The 18886-nt window shown below is 27.4% G+C and overlaps 1 protein-coding gene and 1 long non-coding RNA gene across 2 annotated transcripts in view; one reads left to right on the plus strand and one right to left on the minus strand.

Annotated features, from left to right (window-relative positions):
• Positions 1-11948, minus strand: part of LOC136968617 (suppressor of lurcher protein 1-like) — a 64763-nt gene extending 52815 nt beyond the window's left edge. The window contains exon 1 of the mRNA XM_067262613.1: positions 11661-11948. Within this exon, the coding sequence (XP_067118714.1) occupies positions 11661-11775 (115 nt within the window). The 5' untranslated portion in view covers positions 11776-11948. The remainder of the gene's footprint in view (positions 1-11660) is intronic.
• Positions 11949-15897: 3949 nt separating this feature from the next.
• On the plus strand, positions 15898-16440 carry LOC136968658 (uncharacterized). Its single transcript, XR_010879688.1, has 2 exons — positions 15898-15934; positions 16072-16440. It is a non-coding gene; the product is annotated as an uncharacterized lncRNA (long non-coding RNA).
• Positions 16441-18886: the final 2446 nt, after the last annotated feature.

Below are 18886 nucleotides of genomic sequence, written 5' to 3' on the forward strand. Positions count from 1 at the left end.
ACGGAATCCTACGGTAATGAATATTTTTTCGGCTTGGCAGGTTTCCGTTTTGTACAGGTTGTTTGTTAACATAGAAAAGCGCTCCGTTCCGAAGATTTTTCCCGTTTAGGCAGTACTCGGATTCCGTTTTGGACAGTTTTTACTGTACAATTCTTTTAAAATGTTCCTAAATATTTGAAATATTTTTTTTTATAAATTTATAATTTATTTACTACGGTAAAACCTGTCCAAAACAGAACCTTAACGGAAATACCTGCCTAAATGGAAAAAACGCAGCAATTTTTCTGTGTTAAGTAAACCTGTTCAAAACGGGGAAAAGTATTCGGTACCGTGCCAGTCCGGTTTACACAGGTTTCACTGTATTCACTTTAATTATGAATTTAAGTAATATTTACAATTATTTCTGACAAATTAGTTTTAAAGTAGAATAAATCCTTTCAAATTAATTAAGTTTTAAATTAATATTAAGTCTAAAACAAGAAAGGAAACATTTCTAGTAGACATTTATACAGGAGGATGAACTATGTATGTTGTATTATGACGTATATGACGTAATATATGATTGATAAACCTTAACTTGGTGTAAGAGGATGGGATTTCTGTTACAACCCCTTCATAGATCAATGGACACATCATTTTCTGTTACATAAACCTGGTTTATAGCTTGATACAATCTGATTACGTATATGTTATAGTCAATATAGAATTATAAAGCATCATATAATATAATTTTTTGTTAGGAAGTTGTGGATGTGACCGTTACCCTTGAAATCGTCGTGCCCTCTCTTCTGCTGTGCGAGGGGTGAGCGGAGTTATGTGAACTCTGTTAAGGGGAAGTGGTACTCCGGTCCTCACTACAGTTTCAACGTGTGTTGTTCTCTGACGTACATTCCTTTTTAGTCCTCTCATTCTTTGTATTACCTCGACACCATCCTTCATCATACCTACATTCTGACGTTTTTTATATAAAATTTATTATAATTATTAAAGAATGAAGAATGAGAAAGATCATAGAAGAAATTACAGTCAGAATTCGATATAACCCCTCTGAAATAACGCTATATTCGATTTATTGCCAGTTTCACAGCGCTAAATCGAGGTTGGACTATGTAAAGAATTCTTTATAATTTTGTTCTAATTTCCTCTATTTTTACTGAATATTTCCTCGTAGAAAATCAGAATACAAAACTCAAAATTTCGTTTTTACTTTCCCGTTTCTTATAATAGTGGGAAAGTATGGCCAGAGGTCAAGAAATGACCCCCTTTCCCACGAGATTTTTACATATTTGGACTCAGGGAACGTTGAAATGTCCAGAAATGCAAACAAGTTGGGGTATTTTTTTCCCTCTATGTGGCGCGATTTTGTCCACCCACTTTGCAGCTTAATAACTCCTGTGCCTTTTGTCGAAAATTTCTGAAATTTTGCAGGGAAATTTACATATTAGGGGATTGATGCCGTTAAATTTTGGTGGTTAAAGGTCGATGTGATGGGGAGATAGAGGTGGTCGTATGTCATATCTCGAATGGGATCGAACTTAATAAAGATTTTACTCGTTATTATCATTTGCAATTTTTAGGAAACTCGTCTCTAACCTGAAAAGTATGAACTTTTTAAAATAAAATCTCATGACAGAAGGCGCCACACATAATTTTAATCTTGCCGGGAAAGTAACGCGACTCGTTGCTTGCATTTTTTTTTATTGTCTAGAAATTATTAATTAATATAAATTTAAAACTCAACTACAATTTCTTCAAATCTCAAAAATTTTATGCAAAACATGAATAATTTATTTAATTTAAATTTTATAATATTTTTTAAAATTTAATTATAATTTGTGTAATAAATTATTATTCAAAAATAAGCTAATTAAACATAAAAAATGATTTAAATACTTTAAAAATAATTAAAATTAAGAAAGTTTTGTTTAAAAATAAATATATAATTCTTACAAGTTAATAAATTGTACTGTACACTCGATTTACATAACTTCAAGTAAAATAAAATTGCAATCAAATTTATATTTAAGTTGAAATTTAATGATTGAGATGGAATTTTAAAACGAAATATATTTTTACGTATTTATTTAATATTAGAGAGATTGAGGCGCAAGTTCAAACGTTAAACTTGTACGGCAAGCAGAAGTACACGTTTGACGTTTTAAGTCCAAGTAAAAGTCGTCGAGGCGCCTTTCACATCACGTGATTCAGTGAACGTCGCGCATTGACTTACGGGAAATAAATTGAAAAAATGGCAGAAATATTTGGCACGGAGGAATACCAGCAAAGGTAAATAAACAAATTAAACTGTTTAAAAGTATTTATAGGATGTTTAATAATACTAAATAATTATTTTTTGGTTAATGTAACCCTTGGTGCCGAGCTGGCGGCTCGTCTCCGATTCACGCAAGAAAACAGTGGGACGCACGTTCTAACCTAACATAACCTATTCTAATAAATTACCATAATTATTAGCAACCAAATTATTAGAATAGGTTAGGTTAGAACGTGCTTCCCACTGTTTCCTTGCAGGAATCGGAGACGAGCCGCCATCTTGGCACCAAGGGTTACATTAACCTATTTTTTTTTACTACAATTAGCGTCATGTTTTCTCCGAGAAACATTAGGAAAGTTCCAATGCGTTTTTCCTGTTATCACGACATACTTCTGTTGAGAGAAGTAGTGGCTGAAAATCCCTACGCGTATGAAATTGTTTTAATTTAAGTCAAGTGTGATATTTGTTTTTATAAGAAGAGAGATTTTTTAAACTAAATTAAATTTGGATCCGTGACTCGCATTTAAAATGTATTGCCGACAATTTAATTAATTTTAAAATTTATATGTAGGCTGGCCCAAAAGTCAGTTAACCGAAATATTTTAACCTCGTTGACCGACTCCTCTTTGTCTTTGTCTCATATATACAGTATATGGACTGTGTAAACGGGAAGAATTTTTCCCATTTAGGCAGGTTTCCGTTTTATTGAGGTTTCGTAGTAGACAGGTTTTAGTGTCATAGGATGACCCAAAAGTACCGGTAAGTTGTCCGAGTAAACATATTCCTTTTGGAAAGACTAGTTAATTTAATAATACAATATATAAAAATATTTACAAAACAATTATTTAATTTAACAAGAATATAAACATATAATAATGTCATGTAAACAAATAATTTTTATAAATTTTTTAACAGGAAAACGTATTTATAAAAATGTATAAAATTTATATATTTAATGTTTTAAATGAATGATTTTTGTGTAATTTTTTTAAAATCTGAATTTAGGATTATTGTCATTTTATATAAAATTTACTGGTAAAATAAGTTAATAAAAATATTAAAAAGAATTTTTAAATATCTTATAAACTGTCGTCCACGTCAAATCCCCACAAATGCTACGTCCTTTATGCACTATTAAATATTTTCTTGAAATTTTTACTTAATTTTAACCTTCTTTAAGAAAAGTTTAATTCATTTTTAATAAAATTATTTTTAAATTGTCCCCAAAACACAAGAAAGCACTCGGAACGAATGAATTAGATCAACAATTTAATCTTTTTCGAACACTTTAAAATTATTTTAAATTACAAATTTTTAATTATTTGTATCAAATAAACATACAAAACTTTTTAAAAATATATTTGTAATTTTATTTTAAATAATTCGCGCGCGCGTTACTGCTTAAACTCATTTGCGTAATTTTTATTGATTAAAATATACACAGAATTTTTAAAAATTTTATGTATTTTTGAAAATTTATTCACTAAAGAATATATTCACTTAACGGAAATAAATAAAATTGCAGAATTCGTCGAACTGAGCTTATAATAATGGCCTCTACGTGTGCATGTAACGAAAAACCTGGGCTATTTCTTACACAAAAATAACTTCATAAGGCAAAGAATCACATTTAATAAATTTTCTCAATTAGAGTAGAAAATAATTTCCTCTCCAGTTCTGGTAATAACAGTGAAAAAATTGAATTTTGTTGTAGAGATAAGCTAGTTTCATCCAAAAATATGATAAAAATAATGAACATTATTAAGAATTTATCCAAGTACAAGCGATAAAAGTAATGTATATGTGTTCATTTTTAACACAAGTTATAAAAGTCGAATTTTTTTCTGCTTTAGCTTTAATACTTTGATATAATTTACTATAAAGTAATGAAACTTTGCTTTAACTCTTCAGTGCAAGTTATTGCAAAGCGGTATTTCCTGAACATTCTCACAGAGGGCGTCTGTTTGTTTGATTGGGTAGGATTGTCCCAGATTTCTTTCGATTGCCATCTAACAACAGGAGGACTTTCCCCTAAAATCTCTGCCTACAATGAAATATCTTTTCTTTTTCCATATTTTAAATGTATTTCTGTCACTGACAGAGTAAAAATACTTATTTAACACTTTCTGAATTGAAGCCCAGTATCTTTAGGGAAGGGAAACTGGCTCCTATTTAAGTGTTACAAAGTGAAAAAATCCAAAAAACTCCACTTTGGCCAAGCTGAAACCCAAGACCACACATCGATGTTCGGCGGTTTTAGCCACTCGGCCACCGATGGGTGTCACTAAACTTTAAAATAATTTTAAAACACTACAAAGCAATGAAATTTTGCTTTTGCGGTACTCTTTAACGTAAATTACCGCAAAACAATGTCAATTTGTTTCAATCCTTCAGCGTACGTTCCTATAAAATAATAAAACTTTTCATTTTTTGCCGTTTTATTTAACTTTAGTAAGTTAAAAATGAAAAAAACATTTAATATTTACTTAAACCAAGTTATATATTTAATAAATATACATGAAAATAATCTTATTGATTACTTAATTATGTCGATCAATTACATTTTAGCAGGTAATTAAATTATCGCGCTACACTGATTAATAATTGTATCGACCCTTTAATGATCTTTATGATGATTCATTTTAATGCTTAATTACAAATAACTTATTTAAAAATTTATTTTAAGTTTTATCAGCTATTTATTTACTAAATTATTTTTAAAAAATAACCTTAATTATCTTCTGAACGGGCCTTTGGAGGTAGTCGAAGTTGACATTTTTTGCTGCAGCGTTAAAAATTCTTGGCTCCAGCTCCAGACCTGTTAACGGGGCTCAGGTGTTAATTTCTTCAACTTTCACTAGAATGACAATATTTTAACTTTTTCTTTTACGCCTTTCTAATATAAGCTGGCCAATTGTAAAAACAGACAGAACCACTTTTCAATCACGTGCAGGGGAGCGATGATGGTAAATAAATGGTAAACAGTAGTTTTTAGTTAAATGTTTAGTGGTTTCTCATTCTCTTTTCTCTGATTTCCTGCCCTTAAATTATAGTTTGACATAGCTGAGAATAATGCTTAAATTATTTATTTTCACGGACATCCGCAGAGAATCTTCTAGGGGGCAAAACACCCCTGGTAGATTAAGGATTTACCATTACAGTTTATGGAATGTTTTGCGGAATCCCAGGGAGGAAAGTACTCCATTTGCCGCCTCTGAGGACGTCGATAATTATTGTTATGTCTTAAATAAACAAAATTAAATTGTATAATGTACTCCTATCTCGATTAATTATACTTAAATTAAATGTTTGGCTGGAACTAAGGCAGGTTTTTCCATAGTTTTTTTGTTTTTTAAACTACGCATAGACAAGCTGACCAACAGACGAACAAAATGGTTCGTATGTCAGGCGTTTGTGAGTCATCTCACGAATCACTTTATTATCTGTTGGTCAACATGTCTGCCCGTAAGACTTATCAACTAGAGAATCTGCGGAGTTAAAATTTTCACGAATTGCCTTTAAGAATCCTTGATATTTCAATATTTACGGGAGAATTTTGCATCGAATTAATATTTTCGAGTGCACGCTATTATATAATTTGAGTAATAAACAATATAATATCGACATAAACTCTGTAATGGCGTTATGGACATTCGAATATTGTATCGATTTCGGATATACAGCGAACAGTCTTTCGATTTTTAAGCACTATCAACTTATATAATAAAAATAAAGTCATAATTAAATAAAATTAAAGTAGTGAATAAAGCGAAATGATAATTGCTTTTTAATAATTAACGCGAACTTATAACGAATTTAATTTATTAATTATTTAAAAAATGCTAAAATAAGAATTTAATTTCTCATAAATTTAAATTTTATTTTCTAATTTTTTACTGTACTTTAATATGCAAAACATGTACTTTTTGCATATTAATAAACGTAAGGATAATAAATTCCTATTTGGCTGCAGTTTTCAAATTACATAACTGTAAATTCCCACTATAGTCCGGCTGTCTGTCGATCTTACCTATCTCTCTAGAGATTTCTTAATCTCTAACTCTGTTATAGAGATTAGGAAATCTCTAGAATAGAGTTAGATAGATGAAAATCGAGACCAGATATGGAAAGCTTAGAGATTGGGGTCTCGATTACCTATTTACGAACTTCCGGCCCAAACCGGAAGTCACGTGATTTCAATTCAAAAATTTTCCTCAGAACGGAGTTAGATAGATGCCCGACATGACTTTGTTGCTATCAAGAAACGTATGATGTACAGGGGAAAGACACTACTAAAATCGAGAGCATATATTTTAAATTAAATAAATTAAAAATGTGATTAATTAAAAATCGCTGCCCAGCATTGTGACGGTGTCACAATGAGTAAATGCTTGTTAATATTTTAAAAACTATTTACTTTATCAATTTTTTAAAATGGAATTATTAAAAATTATATAAAGTTTTTAATAAAATTATATGCAGAAGATGCAAGAGATCAAGAATAAATCTTCATTTATATGTAATTTATATTAAATATAATTATTTAAAAATTTTTATTAATTAAATTGATAAAGGTTTTTGTTCATTTTATTAAAAACAATTAAAATGCCATTTAGTAGATGGAGTTTTTTGGAAAATGTAAAAATTCATTCATCTTTCACGAAGTAAAATACTTTATTCTTGATATAATTCGTTATCAATAAATGTATTTTACAACAGAAAATTCAAGTTTAAAAATGTATTTTTATTTTTAGATTTATTAAATTATAAAAAAGGGGCAGAAGCAGCGAGTAAATCTGATATCTGATATTTGTTTCCTCGAAATTTGATAAAGATAAATATACAGTACATAAGCTGTTTATTATTGACAAAAGGATTTTTATCAACTTTATCAATAAAAACGGTTTATGTTCTTGAAAATAAAATATATATTTATTATATAACAGTAGAATATTTTAAAATTAATTTTATATACACAAACAGTAGTATTTTCTTAATATTTATGTAATAAAAATTTGTTAATTTTTGCATATTTTTAAAACAGATCAACAGTATTTTTGCATACAGTATAGACAAACAGACCGACAGAATTATTAAAATGCTAAATTTATTTATTTAAATGTAACTTAATTAAGTCTTTATTTTGTACACTTAAATTTTTTTAAATGCGTAAAGAGTTTTAAGAATTTCCGATTCAAAATAAATTTTAATAGGCCTACATGATAATCTTTTAAAAATTTTTACTTCAAAAAATATCTTTAAAAACTTCAATAAAATCTTTTTAATACGTCAGAAAATTTTGAAAAAATATCAGCTTCAAGAAGACTTGTAAAATATTTTGAAAGGGATAAAAATCTTTAAAATATTTCAAGTTCAGCTTTAAAAGCATTAGGTCTCAGAAATCTTCATAATTACGAGTAAAAATCTCTTTAAACTGCAGAATTTGGAAGATGTTTAAATATTTTTGAAGATCTTGTAAAATATTTGAAAATCCCGAAGACTGAAGATTTTCAATATTTTAAGAATTGTTAAAGTTCCAATAATATTTTATAATATTTTATGAAAACTTTTATATCAATTTTTAGTTTTCTTAAATCTTCGGGATTTTTAATATTTTACAAGATCTTCAAAGAAACTCAATAAAATCTCTAAAATAGAATAAAATAAATGTGAAAAAATCCTTTAAAAGTCTTCATAAAGTATTTAAAAAATCTTCAAAAATAGCAACTTTAACTTAAAAAACATTGGTATAAATTTCTGGTAAAAATAAAATAAATAAATATTTTCCCTCTTATTTTAAGTTTTTTAAAACTTTCTTTAAAAATTTATCTAAGGGAAAATATTTTTCAATCATCTCATTTAAACTTAGAAGATAGAAAAAGTTTTTAGGAAAAGAGGGAGAACGGATTTTAGATTTTATTATCATTATTTCTTTTTTCTTTTTTCAAGTAAATCCCAATGCTTTCTTAGAATAAAAAAATGTATTTATGCTTTTAAAGATAACGACACATATCTATTGAATTCTGATTTTTATAAACTGTAAATAATTCCTATAGAAATCACATATAAATGATTGATAAACTGTTTTCAAAACTGAGTTTTTTTCAAGTAGTTTAACGTGAAATTATTCGATTATTATTACGGAAAAAGGAAAAAATCTTTAAATTCCCTAAAATCCCCTGACTTTTTATCTCTACTTTTACTGAAAAACATTTAAATTTTAAAAATTCCTAAATTTACCTGAAATTTTATGAATTTTTCCGATAATTGAAAAATAATTTTACCAGAAAAATCCCCCAAAATTCAGGTAATTTTAGGAATTTTTAACATGAGATAGGGATTTTTAGGGATGTTTTTCAATAAAAGATGTTGCCCCATAATTTGTAAATAGAGCGATAGATGTGACGTGAAGAAAGTACTTTAAAAATCCCTAAATTTTTGGGGAATATTTTTGATAAAATTATTTTTAAAATGTGAGCGTATTTTTAATAATAAATTTTAGTAGTATATTTTATTACACAATTTCAAAAATAAGCCATAAACTTAATATTATCATATATTAATATGGCTTTGGCTTAAATGCCAAGGAATAATATATAAAATAATACGAAAAATATTCTGAATTTTTGGGGAAATTTCGATTAAATTATGAAAAAATTTTAGAATACAGCAAAACCTGTCCAAAACGGAAGCCGAATAAAACGAAACGGAGAAAATTCTTCGAAACGAATAAAACACTGTTCAAAACAAAAACCTGCCAAACCGAAATAAATATTTGATCCGTGCTATTCCGGTTTACGCAGGTTTTACTAAAATTTATTATTAAAGGTATAGTAAAACCTGCGTAAACCGGAATCACACAGTACCGAAAATATTTTCCAGTTGGCAGGTTTCTTTTAATATAGAAAACCGCTCGGTTTCGAATAATTTTTCCCTCTTTAGGCAGGTTACCGTTTATCCAAGTTACGTTTTGGACAGGTTTCACCGTACGTAGTTTCAAATTAAACTACAGATATAACGTTAGGTCTATCGCTCCAACTTAAAATTGGGCGCAAATTTTTACCATTAATAAATTAATTTAATAAATTTAACTTAATGTATAAAAATTTTAAAATTTCAATTAATTAAAAAAACATTGTTACTCTTTAAACGTATTTATCTTTCTACAAAATTGTCAACAAACACATTTAATAACTCTTGTTAAATATAAATTTATTTATTCGGAGAAATTCTTATTTATTTATTCTTATTTACTTTTAAAGTTTCAGATTTTTTAGATGGAGAAATGCCAAATTTGATAAATTGAATAAATATAATATATATAAACTTAATCATATACATTAAAAATCAAGAAATTATATATTAAAAACCAAGGAAAATTAAGAAGAAAATCAACTTACTAATTTAATTTAATGATTAATCGTATTTAAAATAAAAATAAATAAATTTTATTGCCATTAAATAAAGAATGCGATTAATATTAAATGAATCGTAAATTTATTTATTCACTTGCTCTCATTCTTCTTACTCGGTGATTATTGCAAAGGATAACGAAGAGCAAGATGCCGAATTGACACAGGGGGAAACAAATATTCATTTATTCATTGAAGGTTATTAAATAGCTAATAAATGCTTTATCTTAACAGATATTCAGCCATCAAACTCTACAAATATCGATTTTTTAGTACAAGAATGTATATCTAATACAATGAACAACTTGACAGTCACAGCGTAAGAAACAGCTGACAACCCTATCTGTTCTCTCCAAGAGTTTTGTGTATTAGCTACAAAGGATGGTCCGGAAATCAGTTAACCGTTGTAACTATTTATAAATATCGATTTGTTTTCAAGTTTGTATTTAACACAATGACGTAAGAAGTAAACTGTCAATTCGTATCTATTCTTTCAGGATGACTTCACGAAAGGATACTCTAAAGTCAGTTAGCCGTTGTAAAGGCTAAATTCTCATTTTGTTCAAATACTTAATTATATTTTAGTGGTGTTTTCGGCAATTTTTTTGAATGGAACTAAACTCAATTTACGAGTCACGTTTAACAAGCGTAATACGCGGTTAACGGAGTTTTGAGTTACCTTCTATAAAAAAAGAATGCATAAAATTTTTATTCGGTCTTTTTTACACTTAATTTGATTGTTTTATTATTGTTTCTGTCTCCTTTTACGATTAAAATTTAAATTGTAGGTCCTTTAGTTTTTATATTTGTGTTTTGCGAGGGGAAGAATGACATTCGTCTACTTTATTCAATTTTTGTAAATTTTTGAAAGTAAATAAAATAAAAATAAAGTTTAATATAAAATTTCCTGAATTTTATATAAATTCTAGCTAAATTTGAATATAAAATTAAACAAATTATATTTTTAAGAGTGGTATTTGCTACAAAACGGTTGATATTTTACGATTTATCCATTTATTTTTTATATTTAGATTAATATAAAATATAATGAAGGTTTAATTTATGTTTTTATATATAAAAATAATAAATTTTAGTCTAACTTTTTATATATAATTTCAGTTATTTGATCCTTTATCTACATAAAATCGAGAAATTTTATATATAAAATAGCAAAAGATATTATATTTTATTAATAAAAACTTATTTAATTTTTAATATTCAACGCATAATATTAAATATTATTTTAGATATTTTAATTTATAAATACTAAAAGAAAACTTTCTTAAATGTTATTTTTTAAATTAATATATACACTTTTATTGATTTAATTTCTTTTAAATTACATAAAATAAATATTTTTTATATTAGAAAAGTATTTAAATAAACAAAGTAAATACCTTTTAAAATTAAAAATGATTTTAATTCGTTTAAATTTAATTAACATAAAGTAATCAAACAAAAAATTACATTTTTATAATTAAAAAATCGATTTAGAAGTGAATATTTATATAATTTTTTAAATTTTTATCTAAATTATCACTTAATAAAACAATTGATTGCACGCTTCCCTGCGGTATTAAAGACGATTTTAACGCAAATTTTATTAAAAAATATGAAGAAAATGGTTAAAATAATAAAATTTATACTTATTCCGTCTAAAATATGAAGTTTTATCCAAGTTTTAACGCACGTTTATACTTTTAAACGACGTTTTAAAAAATGCAGTCGGCAACTGGCATACAACTCAAGTCCTCTACAACGAATTTGAATTTTATACAAATAAAATAAAAGAAATAAAATTGTGAAAAAGCATAAAATCAGTTTGTAAGTGAAATCACACGCTCCATAAGAAAATAATATGCGTTTGACACATTCATTCGGGAATGTAAGAATCGATCGAGCATCCTCACCTGAGAGAATACATCGACAAATTTCTAAACCATCAGGTGTCACCAACAACCAACGACTCTTCTTACCTCCATGCGACTTCCAATCGCCGCAATTGACTGTCGATGTCCAAACTAAGAAAACTACCCACATCTGTCCTGTTGCCTGGATGTTTCCGTTGCAAACACGGCCAACGGGAGCCATGGATTGTCAGTTTGGCCAAAATGTGCTGATGCTTTTGGCCGACTGAACGTTGTAGATGTGGATGGAGAATGTAAGAGCATGCGTGGAAGATGCACGATGCGGTTTGAATGGGTTCAGGTGAGTCCCGCAGTCGTTGCTATGGTAGCGAGAGATTGTGTTGGATCAAACTAACTCTCCCTTTCTTCTTCCTCCTCTTCTCTTCTCTTTTTATTTTCCGATGGAAGAAATATTTCGTGACTGATTGAAACAAGATTGAATCAAGATTATTATGGCTATTTTGTTGTACACTACGTGTCCTTTAAACAGGCGGGTGTGCGTGTGTGCTAGTCTCGTGTTTTTCTTTTTCTTTTCGCCAGCGTACCACTTAATTTCCTTTAAAATGTTTCAAAATTATTCAAATTTGTTCTTGTATGCAAACTTACATTTTTTAATAAAGTTAATTACGTACTCTCAATATATCGAACTGTCAAAAAGACCGACTGAATCATTCGCTATAACAAAAGTTATATACGTAAAGTATAATTGCTGTATCGAATATTCACTGTATCGGGTGTTCGCTATATTTAATTAACCTTACTGTAGAAAAGTTAATTGTTTTAATTTGAATATTTGATGATGAAGGAGGTGTTTTATCGTTACGTAAGAGTGTAATCTCTTGTCTCCTTTAGGATTTGCCTGTGTATAATATAAGATAAATAAATAATTTCTTATATTTTGCAAGGTTTATAGATAGTAAAACCTGCCAAACCGGAAAAGCGCGAGTCCAGTTTATACAGGTTTACTGTACAATGGATTTTTAGTATAGTGAACTGTGCTAAAATTCGTTGAATTCACTGTATATTGTTTAAAGTTTTAAACAGTTTTATAAATCAAAATTACTTTGAACTTTGATAGGAAGCGAAATTCAATATTCTCGTTTTAAATTTCGTGAAAAAAGGTCGAAGATTGCTTATGAAAGAACTGGAAAAGTTCACAAAGAAAAAAAAATATATTGCTTGTGAAATAATATGAATAAGTTATGCCCTCAGGAGTTGAATGTAGTTGTTGATCGACAAGAAGTACTTTTCTTGAATGAATCTGTCAATTTTATTTGTACGAATGAATGATTTTTTACCATTTTTTGCCAATACAGCTGCATTTATTTTTTACAACGTGTGATAAATCACAGACAATTTTTTTATGGATTTAGTAGATGTATAGTGACGTGATTATGATTCTCTTCCATTTACAAACCACTTAAATCAATTTGAAACTTCCTGTTTAGAGGTTGAGCAAGTTTTTTATTTTACGAAATAAAGCATTATATATATATGAGATAAAAACACTGTTATTTAACAAGTACCAGTATGGTTTTCTCCATATTCAAGAATGCACGAGATGTTTTCGTGTAGAAAACTTTATTATTAATGTGATTTATTATAAAATTCGATCAAAGACTGGAAGATAATTAGTAAAAATAAGATTAAAATTGATTTAAATCACATAAAATAATTAACTAAAATGATTTATAACACAAAAATTAATTATTTTTATTAAATCAGTACAGGAATTCTGCTGTTATTATCATACGTTATACTGTGCAATAAGATATTGTCATAAAACTGACTTGAGTAAAGAAGAAAAATCAGGAAAAATAAAGAAAAATAATTATTCAAATGATGCTAAATCATGTACAGAAATTAATTAAATTGTATTTTTATATAAAAATAAATTATTTGTGAAATCAATAAAGGAAATTTGCATCTGTTAGCAGTTAACTTTATAAGTTGATATCTTGCTATAAATCATAAAAATGGCTCGAGATAACGAAGAAAGTTAGGAAAAATAAGGTTAAAAATGATTTAAATTATTCTAAATCCATCCAAAAAATTAACTAAAATGTTTTTCTTACTTAAAACAGAAATTATTCTATAAAATCAATAAAGCAAACTCACCTTATCAACAATTATCTTTTCCATTATAATATTTGTTTATAACGTGATTCGTATAAAAATATCTCACATACATAATAAAAATAAACCCCAAATTACTAATCCAAATTGAATTTCTTTATAGAAATTAATTAAAATTGATATATTCAACTATGCATGATCATCTTTTACTGATGCGGATGCTGGGATCAGCATCATCATCAGTAAAGGAGCGAGTATTATAAATAAAAATATCGATTTAAAATTTTAATTGAATAATATATCGACGTGTAATTTTTAAGATACATTGATATTTTTAAAAATATAATGTCTACTTTTTTATGGATTCACTAAAGGCGAGAAACATGAAAGGAAAGCAGCTGTTTCCAGCATCTGACATTGTACGCTTCATCAATTCTAAAGCGCTACTTATACAGAAAAAAAGGTGATGTTAACATTTATAAATCTTGTTTTAAGTATAATATTCTGTACATTTACTTATTACAAATTATTCTTTTAATTTTTTAAAATTTTCTTCTTATAATCCTTCATCGTTTATGTTAATTAATGACTTTTTTACTTTAATTAATTAAAATTAATTTATTAATTTATATATACTTTTTTATAATAAAATATTAAAATGTATTTAATAAAGATTAATTTTTATTTTTAAATATTAACTCTTCAGAATGCCATAAATAAATTAAATAGTTGCTAATGGGTGGTGTAATTAATGCACGAATTAAGTTAAACGTGATTAAATTATCCTTTTTAACAGGCAATTTTAAGGTAATTTTTGTCGTAGATTTAATAACTTTTGTTATTTATTTTTTCTTGATTATTCTCTTTTATTTATTTTCCATTCGCAATTCTGTTTTTGTTCACATCTGTTGTCATCATCACCACTCGATCTGGAGAACAGTTTCATCTTCTTCTCTCTTCTCTTCCTACTCAATCTTATTGAATAGAACAGATAACAGAATAATTTCTTTCTTATTAATAGCTTAAAATTGCTTAATTTAATATAAAATAAGTCAATAAAACGAAAGAAAATATATATTAATTTTCATAATGGTGGCAGTTTGTCTACTATTTTTCTTTATCTTTCTCTTAAATTATATCTTAATTAAAGATAAAAATTGTTATAATTTGCTTTTTAAATTAATAATTAAAAAATTAGAAAAATTTTTCACAAAATTAATTTAAATATTATAAGTTTTTTTATAGCATAAAGGTTAGATAGATGACAGGCATGACTCGATTGTTTTCAGGAGAAGTATGATGTAGAGTTGTGAAGCGCCACTAAAATCGAGACTATTTTTTAAATTAAAGATTATTAAAACTTGCAGCCCGGCATTGTGACGATGTCACAATGAATAATTGCTAGTTTATTATTCAAAATGATAATGAACTGTAATGATAATAATGTAGTATTTATCATAAGCTCAATTGCGGTATTTATTTATTTATCATTATTATTATTATCATCATCATTATCATTATTAGGAAAATATTAACCATTGCTGGATATTTGTTATGAAGGTAATTTAGGAGCGATCCTGATGTCGAGTGCAACACTTACGATTGACTAAGCTTCAAATCTAGAAAGAAATCAGATAAAATAATGAATATATCATATTAAATGTACTCAATATTTGTTATTTAAATATAAAATAATTGATTTTAACAAAGATTTTTTGAAAAATTAAATAAATGATCTTTCTTTTATTATCATTAGAATCAATAAAATCAAAAAATCTTGAATCATGAAAAAATTTTAGTTGCTTGTCGATGTAAAGGTGCCGCAATAGTCAGTTAGCCGTCTATAAAGACTAAATTTCTGTCTTACTTTGTAACCAATTATACCGAGATACAATTGTATAACAGAGACACAAAATATGGTTAACTGGATTTTGGTCGCCCTTAATGTATAGGCTACATTTACTGTTGAAATGAAATATTTTTGATTCACTGAGCTTTTATTGACTAATGGTATTTAAGTGTTCTAGTTTATCTGCAAATTTTGATTAATTGTCAGTGAAAAACTGAATAAAAGTTATTTTTAGTCGATTAGAAATTTCTAACTTAAAAAATAAAACGAAATTGCTAATGATAAATCAACACTTTATTCATCATCACTCTACTTGAATAAATTACACGCTTCTCTATCGTTAAAATTGAAAAGAATTGTTTATAAATTTAAACGATAATTAAGTCAATTAATTAGAAATTTTACAAGATTTTCTTTTGTAAATGCCTTGTATAAATATAAACGTCAAATATTTAGAAATATTAAGACTTAAATTGGAAGCAATTCGATAATTTTCAGTAATTTAGAAGCTGTAAGTTTTCTAATTTTACGAATTTAATTTAATTTTTTCTGTAGGATCTACACGTATTAAGATCTGCAAATACGACTTAAATGGAATTAAACTGTTGACGAGGTGCATTTGAAAGTATCTATTATTGTGGAGGACCTTTTTCACTTTATTTTCTAAAGAAAATTACTGAAGGAAATGCTATATTTTTTAATCAGTTACCTAGTTTAAGCTTTAAACAAACGATTAGTGTCACGTTTTAAACTGACTAATGGCACAAACTAGTGCCAGAGGCGGCTACAAAACCCAATACAATAATGTAATAAGAAACTAAATTAAAACTTTAATTAAAAATTTAAATTTTACATAAATCAAGACATAAATTATCTTAATCGATTCATCGTTAGATGCGGAAAAATTAATGTAATATCGTAAAATTTACGTTAAAATCTAGAAAATTAGTAAGAATTTTTTGATCAGCTTTACGTATTTTTTTATATGTATATACAGTATACAAAATTATATGGGAAATAATAATAACATTTGAAGATTTTTTCGGAAAATTATGAAAATCTTTATCAGAAACTCTTCAATTGTCTTGATTACTATCATGTGTTTCGTTTACAAATATATAATAATAACTGGTAATGTTGCTGGACTTTCCGACATTACCTTTACAAGTCTTCATATTGATTCTGGACATATTAAGGATGTGGGCCATAATTTCCGAATCAATGGTCCGATGTTCCTGAAAATTTCTACAGACATTTCGCTTCAATACGCAAACCAGCCTGCAAAATTTCAAAAATTTTTGACAAAAGATACAGGAGTTATTAAGCTTCGAATTGGATGAAAAAATCATGCCCCCACACACACTAACATCCACACATACAGAAAGAAACCCCAATTAGTTTTCGCATTTCTGCATGTTTTACGGTCCACTGAGTCCAAAAATGTAAATATCTTTGGGGGTCATACTTTTCCTCATATATAACAGCCGGGAAAGTAATATGTATGCACTGTATGCTATATCATCATTACATCATGCAGCAAAACACTTGCCTCATGATGTTTTCTTTTATATACGTAGGACAAAACACGTGACCATAATTAAGAAAAATAATGAGTTTCTCTGAAGAATTTGTTATTGGTGTTATATATATTTATTATACAAAGCAAAACACAGACTTTTCCAGATTTAAGTGTACAGGAATGTGCAAAAATAAACACAGACTACGTTCAATAAATTTCAAAAAATATTGATTATTTGAAAGAAGAGGAACTTAAAATATCTATCAAATTTCAGAGGACTTACGTAAATGTCAATCGATTTAATACAAGTTTTAGGAAAAAAATCTATCCATAATAATATTGAATGTCGTCTTCAAATTTGATTCGACTTTGCTACTTTTTTGAGCGATGCACCAATTTACATATAAACTTTCTTCTTTATTGTAAACAGTATTCAATCATAAAATTTATTGTTTATGTAACTTTTGTAGAGTCTTTTTTAAATTTATAATATAGAAGATGTTTTTATACCTCTTTTCTTTACATTAATGAAAAAATATTTGAATACTTCTGCGTTCTTAAGGTGCATTATGTCAGAATTGTGTGTATTTTTACGTCAATTTTTTGTCACGAGAAAGGGTAAGATGACGTCAAAATGACTTAAGTTTACATTGTTCCTGACAGAAACGAATGAGCCTTTAATATTAAGCAGAAACCTTGTGTAAAATATGGGAAAACGTCATGAATCAGTATATAAGTAGACAATTTTTTAAATATATAATGTAAATTTTATCAATGAATTTTCGAAAATTATTAAAGTTTATAAGATTTTCTCAAAATGACCAGACTGATACTGTGATGTGCCATGTTGACGAATTGATTTCATAGCATATAAGCATCGGTTATATATTCACATAAAAAGGTTTAAATTATTTTAGAAAAATAAATTTTATAATATTTTCACTGAATAGAAGGGTTAAAAAAGCTGTTTAGTCCAGCACGAGTTGCTTAACTTTCCCGGCGACATTTAAAACTGCGTGTGTGGCACCATCTGTTACGATATTTTATTATTAAAATAATTAATATTTTTAATTGTTATAAAATGGCAAAAAGCTTAATTTACAGGATCTGGATGAATTTTATACAAAATTACAAATGTTAATAACCAGTAAAATTGTCATTAAATCTGACCTACTGGAGATACACACGACCCCAATTATCTCCCCACCCCGTCGATCCACACTAACATCCACACGTACAGAAAGAAACCCAATTAGTTTTTGCATTTCTGGATATCACAATTTCCCAAATACATGAACCTCCCTGCAGAATTTCGGAAAATTTCGACAAAAATCACAGGAATTGTTAAGCTTGAAACAGGGTGAACAAAATCTGCTCCCCCGCACACACCAAAAACTTGTAAAAATCCGCGGGGGTCATTTCTTGACCGACGGGCATACTTTCCCTCTGTTTTATATGTAACACAGCCAGGAAAATTAAAGCACAGAAAATAAATAAATAAAATGTCGTTAATACTTGAATTCTGTCTTTTTCTAATAAGTGTATATAGATAATCCATTATAGAAATAATATTATGATAAGATGAAATACAGTGATTCTTAATCGGATTTTCGGATTTAGCGATATCGGAACAAGTTGAAAAACTTCAAAGATCTAGTCAACCAAAGATTTTCAACAAAGATCCAATAGAACTAAAGTTCAGTACTTTAACAATTTCTTTCTACATCATTTAGGATCATTCTTTAAAGCTATTATAGTAGATAAAAGACTAATAATGTACAGAATATTTTAAAAAATAACAATTTCTCCGATTACCACAAATTGATAAAACATATCACTCAATTTTAATAA

This window comes from Centruroides vittatus, unplaced genomic scaffold, assembly GCF_030686945.1.
Source record: "Centruroides vittatus isolate TY-2023 unplaced genomic scaffold, ASM3068694v2 contig_150, whole genome shotgun sequence".
Taxonomy (NCBI): Eukaryota; Metazoa; Arthropoda; class Arachnida; order Scorpiones; family Buthidae; genus Centruroides; species Centruroides vittatus.